This window comes from Trichechus manatus, unplaced genomic scaffold (assembly GCF_000243295.1).
Source record: "Trichechus manatus latirostris isolate Lorelei unplaced genomic scaffold, TriManLat1.0 scaffold00035, whole genome shotgun sequence".
Classification (NCBI taxonomy): domain Eukaryota; kingdom Metazoa; phylum Chordata; class Mammalia; order Sirenia; family Trichechidae; genus Trichechus; species Trichechus manatus.
In genome coordinates this window covers 1937943-1955355 of record NW_004443971.1, presented here as the reverse complement: position 1 = coordinate 1955355, position 17413 = coordinate 1937943, and the positions used below count along the sequence as shown (strand labels likewise).

General features: G+C 41.6%; 1 protein-coding gene across 4 annotated transcripts in view; it reads left to right on the top strand.

The window, feature by feature from the left end:
- Window positions 1-17413, top strand: part of TRAF5 (TNF receptor associated factor 5) — a 73574-nt gene that overhangs the window by 19562 nt on the left and 36599 nt on the right. For 3 of the 4 annotated variants that reach the window (XR_002823911.1, XR_002823912.1, XM_023730272.1), the window contains exons 3-6: window positions 10529-10630; window positions 15257-15421; window positions 17083-17160; window positions 17317-17349. Coding sequence is in view for 2 of the 4 variants with exons in the window: in XM_023730272.1 (XP_023586040.1) it covers window positions 10529-10630; window positions 15257-15421; window positions 17083-17160; window positions 17317-17349 (378 nt within the window). In the remaining 2 variants the exon portion in view is untranslated. The remainder of the gene's footprint in view (window positions 1-10528; window positions 10631-15256; window positions 15422-17082; window positions 17161-17316; window positions 17350-17413) is intronic. The other variant, XM_004375175.2, reaches the window with a different exon arrangement.

Below are 17413 nucleotides of genomic sequence, written 5' to 3'. Positions count from 1 at the left end.
TTGTTGATTCTCTGTTTGGCTTAGTTTTTCGGATCTTTGTTGTGGAGGGACGGCGTGGTGCTTCTGCCTAGACCGCCATCTTGCCGGAGTCCGGATCCTGTTTAATTTTTTAACAGATAGATAACCAGTTTTGCCAGCAGTGTTTGTTGAAGAGACTATCTCTTCCCCATTCAGTAACCTTTGGTCCTTTGTCAAAGACCAGATGTCCCCAGGTGGATGGATTTAGGTCTAGGTTCTCAATTCTATTCAGTTGGTCCATATGTCTGTTGTTGTACCAGTACTAGGCTGTTTTGACTACTGTGGTTGTATAGTAGTTTCTAAAAGCAGGTAGTATGAGAGTTCCTGCTTTGTTCTTCTTTTTTAATAAAGCTTTACTTATTCACATTCTCTTTCCCTTCCATATAAAGTTAGTGATTAGTTTTTCCATCTTGGTGAAGAATGCTGTTGGGATTTGGATTGGGATTGCATTACATCTATATATCACTTTGGGTAGTATGGAGATTTTCACAATGTTAAGTCTTCCTGTCCAAGAGCGTGGTATGTTTTTCCATTTATGTAGGTCTCTTGGTTTCTTAGTAGCATTTTGTAGTTTTCTTTGTATAAGTCTTTTATATCCCTGGTTAGATTTATTCGTAAGTATTTTATCTTTGAGGGGTGAAGGGGGGCTATTGTAAGTGGTATTGTTTTCCTGATTTCCTTTGACAGTTCTCTTTGTTGATATAGAAGAATTCAACTGATTTTTGTATGTTAATCTTGTATCCTGCCACTTTGCTGAATACTTCTATTAGTTCCAATAACTTTCTTGTGGAGTCCTTAGGATTTTCTGTGTATAGGATCATATCATCTGTGAATAGGGGAAGTTTTACTTCTCCCTTACCAATGTAGATGTGCTTTATTTCCTTTTCTTTATTGCTCTTGCTAGGACTTCCAATACAATGTTGAATAAGAGTGGTGATAAAGGGCATCCTTATCTTGTTTCTGTTCTCAGGGGGAATGCTTTCAGATTCTCTCCATTGACAATAAAGTTGGCTGTTGGTTTTGTATAAATTCCCTTTATTATGTTGAGGAATTTCCCATCTGTTCCTATTTTGCTGAGAGTTTTTATCAGGAATGGGTGTTGGACTTTATCAAATGCCTTTCCCGTATTGGTTGATATGATCATGTGATTCTTTTCCTTTGTTTTAATTATACGATGGATTATGTTGGTTAATTTTCTAATGTTGAACCAACCTTGCATATGTGGTCAGAATCCCACTTGGTTGTGATGTATTATTATTTTTATATGTTGTTGGCTAGGATTTTTTTTTATTGTACTTTAGATGAAGGTTTACAGAATAAACTAGCTTCTCATTAAACAGTTAGTACACATATTGTTTTATGACATTGGTTAACAACCCCACGACATGTCAACACTCTCCTTTCTCGACCTTGGATTCCCTATTACCAGCTTTCCTGCCCCCTCCTGCCGTCTTGTCCTTGCCCCTGGGCTGGTGTGCCCCTTTAGTCTCATTTTGTTTCATAGGCCTGTCTAATCTTTGGCTGAAAGGTGAACCTCAGGAATGACTTCATTACTCAGCTAAAAGGGTGTCTGGGGGCCACACTCTTGAGGTTTCTCCAGTCTCTGTCAGGCCAGTAAGTCTGTTTTTTTCTGTGAGTTAAAGTTTTGTTCTACATTTTTCTGCAGCTCTGTCTGGGACCCTCTACTGTGATCCCTGTCAGAGCAGTCAGTGGTGGGAGCCGGGCACCATCTAGTTGTACTAGACTCAGTCTGGTGGAGGCCGTGGTGGTTGTGGTCCATTAGTCCTTTGGACTAATCTTTCCCTTGTGTCTTTAGTTTTCTTCATTCTCCCTTGCTCCCAAAGGGGCAAGACCAGTGGAGTTTCTTAGATGGCCGCTCACAGGCTTTTAAGACCCCAGACACTACTCACCAAAGTAAAATGTAGAACATTTTCTTTATAAACTGTGTTATGCCAGTTGAGCTAGATGTTCCCTGAGACCATGGTCCCCACAGACCTCAGCTCAGTAATTCGGTCCCTCAGGGAGTTTGGATTTGTCTATAGAGCTTCCATGACCTTCCCTTGTACAGGCTGTGCTGGCTTTCCCATTATTGTGTACTGTCTTACCCTTCACCAAAGTTACCACTTATCTATTGTCTGTTTAGTGTTTTTCCATCCCACCCCTCCATTCCCTGGTAACCATCAAACATTGTTTCTTTTTTTTTTTTTTAATGGTTTGCCAATTTAAAAAAAAAATTTTATTGTACTTTAGATGAAGGTTTACAGAACAAATAGTTTCTCATTAAACAGTTAGTACGCATACTGTTTTATGACATTGGTTAACAACCCTATGACATATCAACACTCTCCCTTCTTGACCTTGGGTTCCCTATTACCAGCTTTCCTGCCCCCTCCTGCCTTCTTGTCCTTGCCCCTGGGCTGGTGTGCCCCTTTAGTCTCATTTTGTTTTATAGGCCTGTCTAATCTGTGGCTGAAAGGTGAACCTCAGGAGTGACTTCATTCCTGAGCTAAAAGGGTGTCAAGGGGCCATACTCTTGGGGTTTCTCCAGTCTCTGTCAGGCCAGTAAGTCTGGTCTTTTTTTATGAGTTAGAATTTTCTTCTACCATTTTTCTCCAGCCCTGTCCAGGACCCTCTGTTGTGATCCGTGTCAGAGCAGTCAGTGGTTGTAGCCGGGCACCATCTAGTTGTACTTGACTGAGTCTGGTGGAGGCCATGGTAGTTGTGGTCCATTGGTCCTTTGGACTAATCTTTCCCTTGTATCTTGTTTTCTTCATTCTCCCATGATCTCGAAGGGTGAGACCAGTGGAGTATCTTAGATGGCTGCTCACAGGCTTTTAAGACCACAGACGCTACTCACCAAGGTATAATGTAGAACATTTTCTTTATAAACTATGTTTTGCCAATTGAGCTAGAAGTTCCCCGAGACCATGGTCCCCAGAGCCCTCCTCCCAGCAATTTGGTCCCTCAGGGAGTTTGGATGTGTCTGTGAAGCTTCCATGACCTTGCCTTGTATAAGTTGTGTTGGCTTCCCCAGTACTGTGTACAGTTTTACCTTTCACCAAAGTTACCACTTATCTATTGTCTATTTAGTGTTTTTCCACCCCCACCCCCCATTCCCTGGTAACCATCAAAGATTGTTTCTTTTTGTGTGTAAACCTTTTCATGAGTTTTTATAGTAGTGGTCTCATACAGTGTTTGCCCTTTTGTGATTGACTTATTTCACTCAGCATAATGCCCTCCAGATTCATCCATGTTGTGAGAAGCGTCACAGATTCATCATTGTTCTTTATCATTGTGTCGTACTCCGTTGTGTGTATGTACCATAGTTCGTTTATCCATTCATTTGTTGATAGGCATTTAGGTTGTTTCCATCTTTCTACTATTGTGAACAATGCTGCAATGAACATGGATGTGCATATGTCTCTTCATGTGATGGCTCTTATTTCTCTAGGATATATTCCTTGGAGTTGGATTGCTGGATCATATGGTATTTCTATTTCTAGCTTTCTAAGGAAGCACCATATTGTTTTCCAAAATGATTGTACCGTTTTGCATTCCCACCAGCTGTGCATAAGAGTTTCAAACTCCCCGCAGCCTCTCCAAAATTTTTTATTTTTTGTTTTTTTGATTCGTGCCGGTAGGGCTGGCCTGAGATGGTTTCTCACTGTGGTTTTGATTTGCCTTTCTCTAATGGCTGGTGATTGCCAACATTTCCTCATGTGTCTGTTAGCCACTTGAATGTCTTCTTTGGTGAAGTATTTGTTCATTTCCTTTGCCCATTTTTTAATTGGATTGGTTGTCTTTTTGTCGTAGAGGTATTGGATTTTCCTGTAGATTTTAGAGATTAGACCTTTGTCAGATTTGTCATAGCCCCAAATTTTTTCCCAATCTGTATGTTCCCTTTTTAATCTTTTGGTGAAGTCTTTTGATGAGCATAAATGTTTAACTTTTAGAATATCCCAGTTATGTAGCTTATCTTTTGGAGTTTGTATGTTGATGGTTATGGTTTGTACCCTGTTAATGCTGTGTATTAGGACCTCTAGCATTGATCCTGTTTTTTCTTCTATGACCTTTATAGTTTTTGGTTTTATATTTAGGTCTTTGATCCATTTTGAATTAGTTTTTTTGATGGTGTGAGGTATGGATCCTGTTTCATTTTTTTTGCAGATGGACATCCAGTTTTGCCAGCACCATGAGTTAAAAAGACTGTCTTTTCCCCATTTAATGGACTTTGAGCCCTTGTGGAAGATCAGATGACTGTAGGTGGATGGATTTACATCTGGGTTCTCAATTCTGTTCAATTGGTCAATGTATCTGTCGTTGTACTAGTACCAGACTGTTTTGACTACCTTAGCTGTATAGTAGGTTCTGAGGTCAGGTGGTTCAAGTCCTCTTTCTTTATTCTTCTTTTTCAATAGTGCTTTACTTCTCTGGGGCCTCTTCACTTTCCTTATAAGATTAATGATTAGTTTTTCCATCTCTTTAATTACTATTTGGATCAGGACTGCGTTGTATTTGTAGATTGCTTTAGGTAGAAGTGTCATTTTCACAATGTTGAGTCTACCTATCCGTGAGCATGGTATGTTTTTCCATTTATGTAGATCTCTTTGGGTTTCTTGCAGTAGTGTTTTGTAATTTTCTTTGTATAGGTCTTTTACATCCCTGGTTATAGTTATTCCTATGTGTTTTTTTTTTTTTAGGGGCTATTGTAAATGGTATTGTTTTCCTGATTTCCTTTCCATTGTTCTCTTTATTAGTGTATAGGAATCCAACTGATTTTTGTATGTTTATCTTGTATCCTGCTACTGGGCTGAATCTTTCTATTAGTTCCAGTAGTTTTCTCATGGAGTCTTTTGGGTTTTCTATGTATAGTATCATATCATCTGCAAATAGGACAATTTTACTTCTTCATTACCAATTTGGAGCCCTTCATTTCTTTTTCCTGCCTTATTGCTCTAGCTAGGACTTCCAGCACAATATTAAATAGGAGTGGTGATAAAGGGCATCCTTGTCTTGTTCCTGTTCTCAAGGGGAATGTTTTCAGCCCCTCTCCATTAAGAATGATGTTGGCCGTTGGTTTTGAATAGATGCCCTTTATTATGTTGAGGAATTTCCCTTCTGTGACTATTTTTTTGAGAGTTTTTATGAGGAATTGGTGTTGGACTTTGTCAAATGCCTTTTCTGCATGAATTGAGATGATGTTGTGCTTCTTTTATTTATGTGGTGGATTACACTGATTGATTTTCTAATGTTGAACCATCCTTGTATACCTGGTATGAATCCTACTTGGTTGTGGTGTATTATTTTTTTGATATGATGCTGAATTCTATTGGCTAGAATTTTATTGTGAATTTTTGCATCTATATTCATGAGATGTTGTTTTCTTCATGTATCTTTTCCCATTCTGTAAGTTTTAGTTTATTTATATCATTGTGTCTAAGGTGTGTCTCTTTTAGGCAGTATATTGATAGGTCATTTTTTTATCCATTCTGCCACTGTCCGTCCCTTTACTGGTGCATTTAAGCCATTTACGTTCAGAGTGATTATTGATAGATATAAATTTATTGCTGTCATTTTCTTGAATGATTTTTTTTGTGTGTGTGGTGTTGACAGTGTCTTCATTCTGCTTAATTTTTGGTGTTGAGGTTTTTTTTTAATTGTAGCTTGTCTTTTCATTTCCTTAGCAGTTTTAGGTTTTGTGTGTCCTGAATCTTTATAATTTTCTTATTTTATATTTTGATGATTAGGCTTGTTGACTTTCTTTGTGGTTACCCTGAAGTTTACCTTTATCTTCCCAAGTTTAAAGGAGTAATTTATTTCTTGATATCTCCTTGACTTCCTCTCCATATGGAAGTTCTAAACCTATACCCTTTATTCCCCCTTTATGTTTTGAAGTGATCGTCAGTTACAGATTGATGTCTCTGGTTCCCTGTTTTCCATCTTTTAGCTTTATTTTATTTTTGATAATTCTTTATCTGGGTTAATATCTGTCTGATGTTGTTGTGTGTTTTAATCTCAGGTTGTTGTGTGGTATGTTGTCAGTTTTCTTTCCGAACAGCTCCCGATAATGTTTCTTGTAAAGTTGGTCTGGTTTTTAGAAATCCCTTTAATTTCTGTTTATCTGGAAATGCGCTAATTTCACCATCATATTTGAGGGATAATTTTGCTGGATATATAATTTTTGGTTGGCAGTTTTTTTCTTTCAAGGTTTTATATGTATTACCCCATTGCCTTCTTGCCTGCTTGGTTTCTGCTGAGTGATCAGAACTTAGTCTTATCAGTGCCTCTTTGTAGGTAATCTTTTGTTTTTCCCGAGCTACTTTCAGGATTCTTTCTTTCTCTTTGGTTTTGGAAAGTCTGATTATGATTTGTCTTTGTGTTCTTCTATTGGGGTCTATCCTTTATGGGGTTCATTGTGCTTCTTGTATGGTTATCTTCTTGTCTTTCATGATATTAGGGAAGCTTTCTGTCAGCATATCTTCAACAATTCGCTCTGTACTTTTTGGTGACTCCTCCCCTTCTGGGATTCCAGTCACACATAAGTTATTCCTTTTGATGGTATCCCACATAACTCTTAGGCTTTCTTCATTCTTTTTTTTTTTATTGTTCCTCAAACAGATTAGTGTCAAGAGGTTGATCTCCTATTCCACTGATCCTGTTTTCCACTATTTCATTTCTACTCCTATGACTTTGCATTGAGTTGTCAATTTCTGCAATTTTATTTTTAAGCTTCTGGATTTCTAGTTGCTGTTTCTGTATCATTTCCAGTTGTTTATTTTGTCATTTTGTTCTTGTCTTGTTTTCCTGACTAGTGTTTTGTCTGTGCTTTCCTTGGTTTTGTCTATGTTCTCCCTAGTTTTATCTGTTTTCTTTGATTCCTTTGAGGTCCCTATACATAAGTCTTTTGAATTCCTTATCAGGAAGCTCCATTATCTTTTCTTCCTCAGGAAGGATTTCTGGTTATTATGGTCACTTGCTGGGGCCATCTTGCTCCACTTCTTTAGGTGGTTTTCTATTCTCTGTTGTCTCCAAGGGGTTATTGTATTTATTTTCTATTTGTATAATTGTTTACTAGGTCTAGTTTGTTTTTTTGTTTGTTTGTTTTTTTCTTTTTTTTGATGATTCCTGGCAAGTATGGCTGGAGTGGTGCTCTGGTTGCTGGACTGGCTGTGCTGGAGCCCTGCCTACCTGTCTTCAGGAGGGTGGAGTGGTGAGTAGGTGTGAGAGCTCAAGTCTCTGTTTACTGATCTTGCAGGGTAGCTCAGGGTGGGTTGGTTGGGGTTTGGTCTCTGTCTGTCTTCAGTTTGGTGGCTCAGGAGCAGGGAATGATGCTCTCTGTGTAGGTGGAGTGGCCGATGTGATGGGTGAGTAGGGGTGTGCTTGTTACCTCCTTCTGGTTTAGGGGGGAGGTGTGGATGGCAGAGGGGGTGGCAGGGGGACATTCACACAGTTGCTCTACCTCTACCTCCTCCTGGGCAGGGGAAGGGAGGAAGGAATGGCAGGCAAATGTTCACTCAGTCTCGCTGCATCTATCTGTTGGTGGCAGGAAGAGGGAGAAAGGTGCAGCAAGTGAGTACACATGCACTCACCTGTCTTCTGCCCTGCACTGGGCAGGGGGAGGGAGGAAAGCGCCTCGGTGGATGCACATGTAGTCGTAACTCCTCTGCCCCTCGCTGGGCAGGTTAAGGGATGGAGTTGAGCCTGGTAGATGCGTGCACAAAGGTGCCACCACACGTGAGGTGAAGGGCGGGAGGAAGGGGCTGCAGGGTGATCTGCACACAGTCACGGCACTCTGCCCCTCGCTGGGCGGGTTCAGGGATGGAGTCATGTCTGATGGATGTGCACACAGTGGTGACGCCTCATGTCAGGTGGGGAGGTGGGAGGAAGGGGCTACGGGGGCAAGTATGCATGGTCATGGGTCTTCTGCCCCTCACTGGGTGGATTAAGGAATGAAATTGTGCCTGGCGGATGTGTGCTCAGAGATACTGCATCGCGCAGGATAGGGGAAAGGAGGAAGGAGCAGTGGGTGAGCTCTCTTGTCCTTATGCTGCTGCCCTCCAGCAGGCCCTTGGTGGGGGAGTAGGTGGCGGTCAGGCACAAGCACAGGGGCATACCTAGTCTTGCTCATCAGGCGGGCAGGAGGGATAGTAGACAGGGTTGGGTGGGGTAAGGGGTAGAGACAAGCTTCTATTGTGGTCCCCTAGTCAGGCAAGGTAGTCAGGATATGGTACCCTGTGCTGCCTCTGATGAGGAGCATGGGGTGAGGGGAGGCGCGTTCCTCCGACTAGGATACATGGATGTCAAGGCACCTTGTGTCTGCTGCAGCCAGTGAGCAGGACCTGTCCTCTCTCAAGTGTGGGGGGTGAGGGTTGCCCAGGGACTGGTTGGGTGGGAGAGCTCCCACCGACACTCTGCGGGTCCATCACCTCGTGCACACCACTCACCCCTGAGATCAAAGACTACTGCTCCTAAATATCTCTGGTTCTGGATCTGGCACCCTCCCTGTCTCTGCCTTTCCTTGTGTATCTATAGAGTTCTCTGTCTCTTTTGGGAAAGTCGTGAAGTTGCCTTGCTGTTTTCTTCATCCAAGGTCACCGCTGGCTTTGTCCTAAGTTAGCCGCAGTGGGTCCGGGACAGCTGGCTGAGCTCCTCCATTCCATTACTCCTCTTTCGCTTCCTTCCTTATTCCTTGCAGTCGGTGTTAGGTTCAGTCCTTAGACTTTTTTTTTAATGATCAGGGTTCCTGGATTGTTATCTGCTTCTGTTTCACTTGGTTTTTTGGGTCTCTGGTGTAGGAGGACATTATGGTATGTGTGACTAAGCCGCCATCTTGGCTCTGCCTCCTCATTGTGATTTTGATTTGCATTTCCCTAATGACTAATGATGTTGAGCATCTTTTCCTTTGCTTATTGGCCATTTTGTATGTCTTCTTTGGAGAAATGCCTATTCAAATCCTTTGTCCATTTTTGAAATTGGGTTGTTTGTCTTTTTATTGTGGAGTTGTAAGAATTCTTCTACATATTCTGGATACAAGTCGCTTGTCAGATATATGATTTCCAAATACTTTCTCCCTTTCTGTAGGTTATCTTTTCTCCCGTTCTGTGGGTTATCTTCATTTTCTTTATGGTGTCTTTTGAAGCACAAAAATTTTTAATTTGGATGAAGTCCAATGTGTCTTTTTTTTTTCTTGTTGTTATGCTTTTGTTGTCTTATCTAAGAAACCATTGATTAACCCAAGGTCATGAAGATTTACTGCTTTACAAGTTCCTTTTAAACTCATTTATCTTCATTTAATATTACACTCAAACATCACCTTCTCCAGGAAGTTTTTAATGGGTACCTAGTCTGATGCTCATTTTCTATATGCTTATCATGCATTTTTCAAATACCCACCAGAGGATTGTTCTGTATTTAGTGTCTGTCTCAATCACTAAAGCAGAGGTTGTCAAACTACAACGCTTGGTCCAAATCCAGACCGTCGCCTGATTTTGTATGGCCCATGAGCTAAGGATAAGGTCCCTGTGTGTCACAAACAGTTTATGCTTGATTGCTAACCTAAAGGTTGGCGGTTTGAACTCAGCCAGTGGCACCACAGAAGAAAGGCCTGGTGATCTGCTTCAGTGAAGATTACAGCCAAGAAAACCCTATGGAGCACAGTTCTACTCTGTAACACATGGGGTTGCTGTGAGTCAGAATTGACTTGATGGCAATGGGTTTGGTTTTTGGTTTATGAGCCAAGGATGATTTTTACATTTTTAAACGTTGAAAAGAATCAAAGGTAGCGTATATGGGAACTCTCTGTACTATTTTTACAACTTCTTGTGAGTCTTAACTATTTCAAAATAAAAATATGTTTAAAAAATCAAAAGAAGATGATGATTTCATGATACCTGAAAATTGTATAAAGTTCAAATGTCAGTGTCTGTAAATAAATAACATTTTATTAGGACACAGCCATGCCCATTTGTTCACATATCATCTGTGGCTGCTTTTCGCACGACAGTGGCAGAGTTGAGTAGTTGTGACACAGATCATATGTGGCCTGCAAAGCGGAAAATATTTACTATCTGGCTCGTTACAGAGAAAGTTTGCCAACCCCTGACTTGTGTGGAAATAGCGAGTCAGTAGAGCTTAGGTGACACTAATGATGAGTAAGTAATACAAACATTATCCTGGAACAGGAAGCTGAAAGCATCATCTTGGTCACAGCCCCACCTCCTGACCTTTGAGCATATGAGGTAATGTTCACTGTGATTCTCCTAGCTATAGCCTGCTGCTCTGGGCAACTCTGAGTTACCTTGTCTGTGCGTCTGGTGGTGTGCCAGCAGTATGTATGTGAGATAGCCGTTTCTTTTAATGTGGTGGTGAGTCTGGTATTTCCATTCCAACCACTGTCTGGAAGTTTCCACCCAACTTTGGAGATGAACTTAGAGACCAAATGAATAATAGCTTTCTTTACGTTGCTGTAGAGTTGTAGGAGTATGTGTGACCTATGATGTTTATATTTTAGGTGTTTAAAGACAATTGCTGCAAAAGGGAAGTCCTCAATTTATATGTATATTGCAAAAATGCTCCTGGATGTAATGCCAAGATTATTCTGGGGCGATACCAGGTTGGTATTACTCATGAACAATATTTGCCTTTATCATTTTTCCAGTGACATGTATTGAACACCTTTATGTGACATTTACTAAGCTTTGTATGACTTTCACTGGGTTTACTGTCAGAAAATTCCAGGGCTTCAAAATGGTTCTTCCCAGTTCAGTCATGGCCAAGGAAGCGATACCGGAATAGACCCAAGTTTTTTAAATTTGAGTGAACTGGAACCATAACTGGAGTGGGAAAAATTACAAGTAGAAGCCCTGCTAGAAACTTAATCTACCTCTTAGAAAACAAGGACAGCGAATGCATTGCTAGCAACCAAATCGCTTGCTCGTGGAATTTTGTGCAAAGTCAGAAATAGTGGTACCCCGCTCAGAGATGGCAGCCGACCGTGCAGCTTTGAATGTGTGTCGCTCTCCTCAGTCCTAATAATTCAGTAATTCAATCGCATACATCAGGCTTCTGAAAGGGCTCACTATGCCTCTTCTGAGTCTCCTATTCCAGGACTTTGACCCATAATTTAAAAAAAAATTTGGTTCTGTTCCAGTTTCACTTCATCAACCATGGCTGCACTCATTTGAAGCCCTGGAAAATTCACAGTGTAGTGACACAGTTAGCTGCAATGCATCATGCCAGGACTAAGGTGCGGGTAGAGAAGTTCCTTTTGCATGAACCCATGGAATACATGCCACATGTGTTAGACCTTAATTTATGGGCTAGGAATCATAGAGCCAAAAGATAAGGTATGGGTCATGCTAGGCAAAAGGAATGCTCAAGCAAGGTCATGTCACACTGATGGAACCATGAAGGATTTGGGGGGCCTATTGTGGGAGCCAGTGAGAACCCTATGGATCACAAAAGTCCTGTCTACAACCTGTCATGGGGTTGGTGCAGGACCGGGCAACATTTTGTCCCATTGTGCATGCTGTCACCATGAGTCAAGGGCAGATTCGTCAGCAGCCAAAAATAGCAAGAGTGTGAGAGGAAGAGATGACTGCAGATTGTGCCAATCTGAGATGTAATTGTGACGTGCCCTCCCCAACATGCTGTGGTGGGTGTTTCCCAGCATCTGTGTACCCTGGCCTCTCAGAATTTATGATCTAATGTTAAGATAACATGGACCAGATAAGAGATTGGATGTACTTTAAAGGTGAAGCATTGACAATGAGATGCAAACAAGCACGTATTTTCTGTAGGCAAAGGGGAGTTGAGTTCCTTTCAGATGAAACTACCCTACCTTGCTCTTCCCTCCAGCTGGGGAAGCAGGTTGTTAGTGGAAAGCTACACTACTGCTATCTGGCTCTTTACAGAAAAGCTGTAGCAGATGTGCTGACTCTGTCATGGCGGGCTCCTTTCGGAGTTGATCACACTGTGAATGAGTAAGACTCAGGCTTCCAGGGAATGGCTTGGAAGCTGTTGTGATTTTCCCTCCCACCCACACATTTTGGAATCCATATTCCAGGTGATTCAGTCTTTTCTCCATTGCCTCCAAACCCCCAGGCACTGAGCTGTGTAAATAACTTCCTTGTTAACCCTGGGATTTCTTTGGAGGTTCACGGAAAGTTTTTGTGCTCTCAGATGACAGCCCCTCACCATTAGTTTTGAATATCAGTTCCTAGAGTAGGGCCCATTTTCTAACTTCGTCATCACTCAGATTGAAGAGGAAGTGAGGCTCAAAAGTGGGCTATTGAACAGTTCTAGTAACCAGATCGTAAGCTTCAGGAGAACAGGGGCTGCTTTCTGTCCACCTGTTTCTTTCATATCTTCGCCTCATTCCTGTTCTCCCTATTCCAAGGTGAGCTGTAGGATCTTACAGGTAGCAGAGTCTTGATGAATGTCGACTGTTTTGGTGAGAGTTGAGGGGGTAACATCAATGAATTTTGGAGAAGATGTGGATTTCAGTTGTTGTCACCATTTCTTTCTTACTAATAGAGACAAGGAGCCCTGGTGGCGCAGTGATTAAGCGCTTCAGCTGCTAACCAAAAGGTCAGCAGTTCAAATCCACCAGCTGCTCCTTGGAAACCCTATGGAGCAGTTCTACTCTGTCCTATAGGGTCGCTATGACTCAGAATCAACTCGATGGCAATGGATTTGGGTTTTTTTTTTTTTTGGTTTAATAGAGACAAGAATAGCTACAGTGAAACCCCTGAGAGCCGAAAGTCGACGAAACTGCCTTGTTTTTCCGAGTCTCGCAGGTTTTCTACCTTTGACAGGGTGCAGTCTTAACCACTTTTCTATCACATTCTATTAAGAATCTTACCTCATAGACACACAGGTAGTGTTTCTTTTTTATTTTATTTGGCAGGAAAAGAAACTGAACAATTTTTTATGGTTTGCATGTTTATTTAAATTATGTACAGATATATGCAAAATATTGAATGACGCAGGAAGCATCAAAAGAAGATGGAAGGAATACACAGAGTCACTGTACCAAAAAAATTGGTTGACGTTCAGCCATTTCAGGAGGTAGCATATGATTAAGAACCGATGGTACTGAAGGTAGAGGTCCAAGCTGCACTGAAGGCACTGGTGAAAACCAAGGCTCTAGGAATTAACAGAATACCAACTGAGATATTTCAACAAACTAGTGCAGCACTGGAAGCACTCACTCGTCTATGCCAAGTAATTTGGAAGACAGCTACTTGGCCTACCAACTGGAAGAGATCCATATTCGTGCCCATTCCAAAGAAAGGTGATCCAACAAAATGTGGAAATTATTGAACAATATCACTGACATCACACAAATAAGATTTTGCTGAAGATCATTCAGAAACAGTTGCAGCAGCAGCAGTACATCGACAGGAAACTGCCAGAAGTTCAAGCTGGATTCAGAAGAGGATGTGGAATGAGGGATATCATTGCTGAGGTCAGATGGATCTTAGCTGAAAGCGGAGAATACCGGAAAGATGTTTACCGGTGTTTTATGACTATGCAAAGACATTTGACTGTGTGGATCATGACAAATTATGGATAACATTGCAAAGATTAGGAATGGCAGAACACTTAATTGTGCTCATCCGGAACCTGTACATAGACCAAGAGGCAGTCATTCGAACAGAACAAGGGGATAGCACATGGTTGAAAGTCAGGAAAGGTGTGTGTCAGGACTGTATCCTTTCACCATACTTATCCAATCTGTATGCTGAGCAAATAAGCCAAGAAGCTGGACTATATGAAGAAGAATGGGGCATCAGGATTGGAGGAAGACTCAGGAACAACCTGTGATATGCAGATGATACAACCTTGTTTGCTGAAAGTGAAGAGGACTTGAAGCACTTACTGATGAAAATCAAAGACCACAGCCTTCAGTATGGATTACACCTCAACATAAAGAAAACAAAAATCCTCACAAACGGACCAGTAAGCAACATCATGATAAATGGAGAAATAATTGAAGTTGTCAAGTATTTCATTTTACTTGGATCCACAATCAACACCCATGGAAGCAGCAGTCAGGAAATCAAACAACGTATTGCACTGGGCAAATCTGCTGCAAAAGACCTCTTTAAAGTGTTCAAAAGCAAAGAGGTCACTTTAAGGACTAAGGTTTGCCTGACCTAAGCCATGGTGTTTTCAGTTGCCTCATATACATGGGAAACTTGACAATGTATAAGGAAGACCGAACAAGAATTGATGCCTTTAAATTAGGTGTTGGTGAAGAATATTGAATATATCATGGACTGCCAGAACAACGGACAACTCTATCTTGAAAGAAGTACAGCCACAATACTCCTTAGAATCAAGGATGGCAAGACTTCGTCTCACTTACTTTGGACACGTTATCAGGAAGGATCAGTCCTTGGAGAAGGACATCATGCTTGGTAAAGTAGAGGGTCATCGCAAAAGAGGAAGACCCTCAGTGAGATGGACTGACACACTGGCTGCAAGGATGGGCTGACAGACATATCAGTGATTACGAGGATGGCGTAGGACCGGGCAATGTTTGGTTCTGTTGTTCATAGGGTCGCTGTGAGTCAGAACCAACTTGACAGCACATAACAACAGCATGTCAGCATCCTCTAGTGATCTGGTTAAGAATATTTCCTGACTTTACAAGTCAGGCCATTCCCAGCTTCTTTTGGGCCTGGGATCCTATATTTCCTCTACTTCCTTTTCTGTCCCATTTCTGAAACAGCTTCCTCTCCCTTCCTTTTCTTTCCCTTAATCTTCTCCCTTTGTTCATTTAGTTAGATATGCCATTTCCCTCACTTTCTTCCTTCTGCCCTGTCTGTTACCATCTGGGGATGGGGATGGAAGGTGCACAAAAGAAATAAAAGATGTTCTTCAGCAACTGGTAATTTAATTGGCAAGCCTAAGAAAAATAGGCAAGAACTAAGCAGAGAATATGAGCATATTACTAGATAATCTAAAGCAAACAGCCTCTTGCCTCTTTACCCATCTTCCCCTGCCTTCCAAATTCCACCAAACAAGGTTGGCTCTGACTGCTTCCAGTTGTTGCAGCCCACTCAGCTGAGGCAGGGGGAGCCAGAGGCCAGGAGCCTGCAGGCAGAGGCTGCTAGGCTGTGCTCCTCTTTCTGCACAGTGTTCTCTCTTCCCCCGCTAGGCCTTCCCTGATGGCTCCCCGTCCTGCTGCCCTGGATAATGGGTGACACTGGCCTGTTGTTACCCGTTGCAGGATCACCTTCTGCAGTGCTTATTTCAAGCTGTGGAGTGTTCTCATGAGAATTGTCGGGAATCAGTCCTACGGAAAGATCTGAAAGAGCATTTGAGTACATACTGCCAGTTTCGAGAGGAAAAATGCCCTTATTGCAAGAAGGATGTGGTGGTCATCAATCTGCAGGTAGAAGTAACAATCCTCTTTATGGGGCTGTATTCCACCTGAGTGATCACAGTGGATCAGGTGGCATACCAGGAGCCCATTTCTGGATTTATTTCTGTGTAGAATCTGGTCTAAGGAATAAATTTATCGGTTTGGAAGAGGATGGCAAGAATGATGGCATAACTTGAAGAATGTAATCAGTATCACTGAATTGTATATGTGAAAATTGTTGAGATGGCATAGATTTTTTTAAATGTGTATCTTCACCACAGTTTTTTAAAAAAAGAGTAAGTGTATCTGAGAGAAGTTCTGTGAAAAACTTAAAACCTGCCTGTTGACAGGACCTTATTTATCATCAGCAAAAATATGATTTGAGCTGTGTGCAGTTGTGTAAGGAGAGTTGCTCCGCCCTGGGTCACAAGGAGGTCATGATACTGTTTGCCCTTAAGATGTGTGTGATCTAACAGGTGAGGTAGGATATAGGCATAAAAAGAGAATACAGGGTACCTTCTCCATGTGCCAGCGTACCCATACTGATAACTCCCACAATCGTCCCCTGTGAATCCTGTGCCCTCTGACCTTTTTTATATATATAATTTTATTTATTTTGTTTTTGTATTTGAGAATATACACAGCAAAACATACACCAATTCAACAGTTTCTACATGTACCATTTAGTGACATTGATTACATTCTTCGAGTTATGTAACCCTTCTCACCCTCCTGTTCTAAGTTGTTCCTCCCCCGTTAACAAATTCACTGCTGCTATCGTTGCTATCTAATCTTTTGAGTTGATGTTGTCAGTTTGATCTCATATAGATAGTTCTTAAAAGAGTGTAATGCTCAAGGCAGACATTTTTTACTAGTTAATTGAAACTATTGTTTGGTTTTCAGAATACTTACGGGGATATTTTTGGTTTGAAAATTATTTCAAGGCACTAGTTTTAGGGGTTCATCCAGCCTCCATGACTCCAGAAAGTCTGGAGTCCATAAGAATTTGAAATTCTGTTCTGCATTTTCCCTCTTTTGATCAAGATTTTTCTACAGAATCTTTGATCAAAATTTTCAGTAATGGTAGCTGGGCACCATCCAGTTCTTCTGGTCTCATGGCAAAGGAGGCAGTTGTTCATGGAGGAAATTAGTCACACATTCCATTTCCTCCTCCTGTTCCTGACTCTCCTTCTTTCTCTGTTGTTCCAAGCAAATAGAGGCCAGATGTTGTGCCTTGAATGGCCACTTGCAAGTTTTTAAGACCCTGGACCCTATGCAGCAAACTAGGAGGTAGAACAGAGGCACTAAACATGGTATTAGGCCAATTAACTGGGATGTCCCATGAACCCATGAACCCATGACCCTAAACCTCCAAACTAAGAAGCCAGATCTTATAGGTTTTTGGTTGTACATAAGCAGACTCAGCAGCTACTCTTTTTTTGTGTGTGTGTCATTGCAAATATCTCTAACCTTCTTTTGGAATAATTAGAAAATTTTTAGTTGAACTGTTATACCAAGAAAGCAGCCATCATTAATCCTTTTAGGAACTAGGCCATACCTTCCTGTAGAGGTTATGCCACATAACATACATTCCCCCAGAGATATATCTATATGTAAACACTGCAAGGCTGTAAAAGAGAACCCTTAGAAGCAAGGGTTGGCGTTGTTTCATCACACTTTCTCTGTTTCAGAAACATGAGGAAAATCTGTGTCCTGAGTACCCGGTATCTTGTCCCAACAAGTGTTTGCAGATTATTCCAAGAACTGAGGTAACTAAATATTAATCTTTCTGTAGATTGAGTGTAAGATAGTAATCATCGTGGCACATGTTTGATAAAATCCCATAAGCAGAGGCCCAAGGCTTAAATTATAACCACTGTAACTGTGTGTCTGTCTTCCCTTCCCTTTTCTCTGACTCTTCTCAGTTTTCACCAAGGCTTTTCTCCTTCCTAATGCCGGTGCTAGCTCCAGTTCCCCGCCATCCTCCCAAGCCACCCTTGGCTCCCCGCCCCCCGCGGCGGG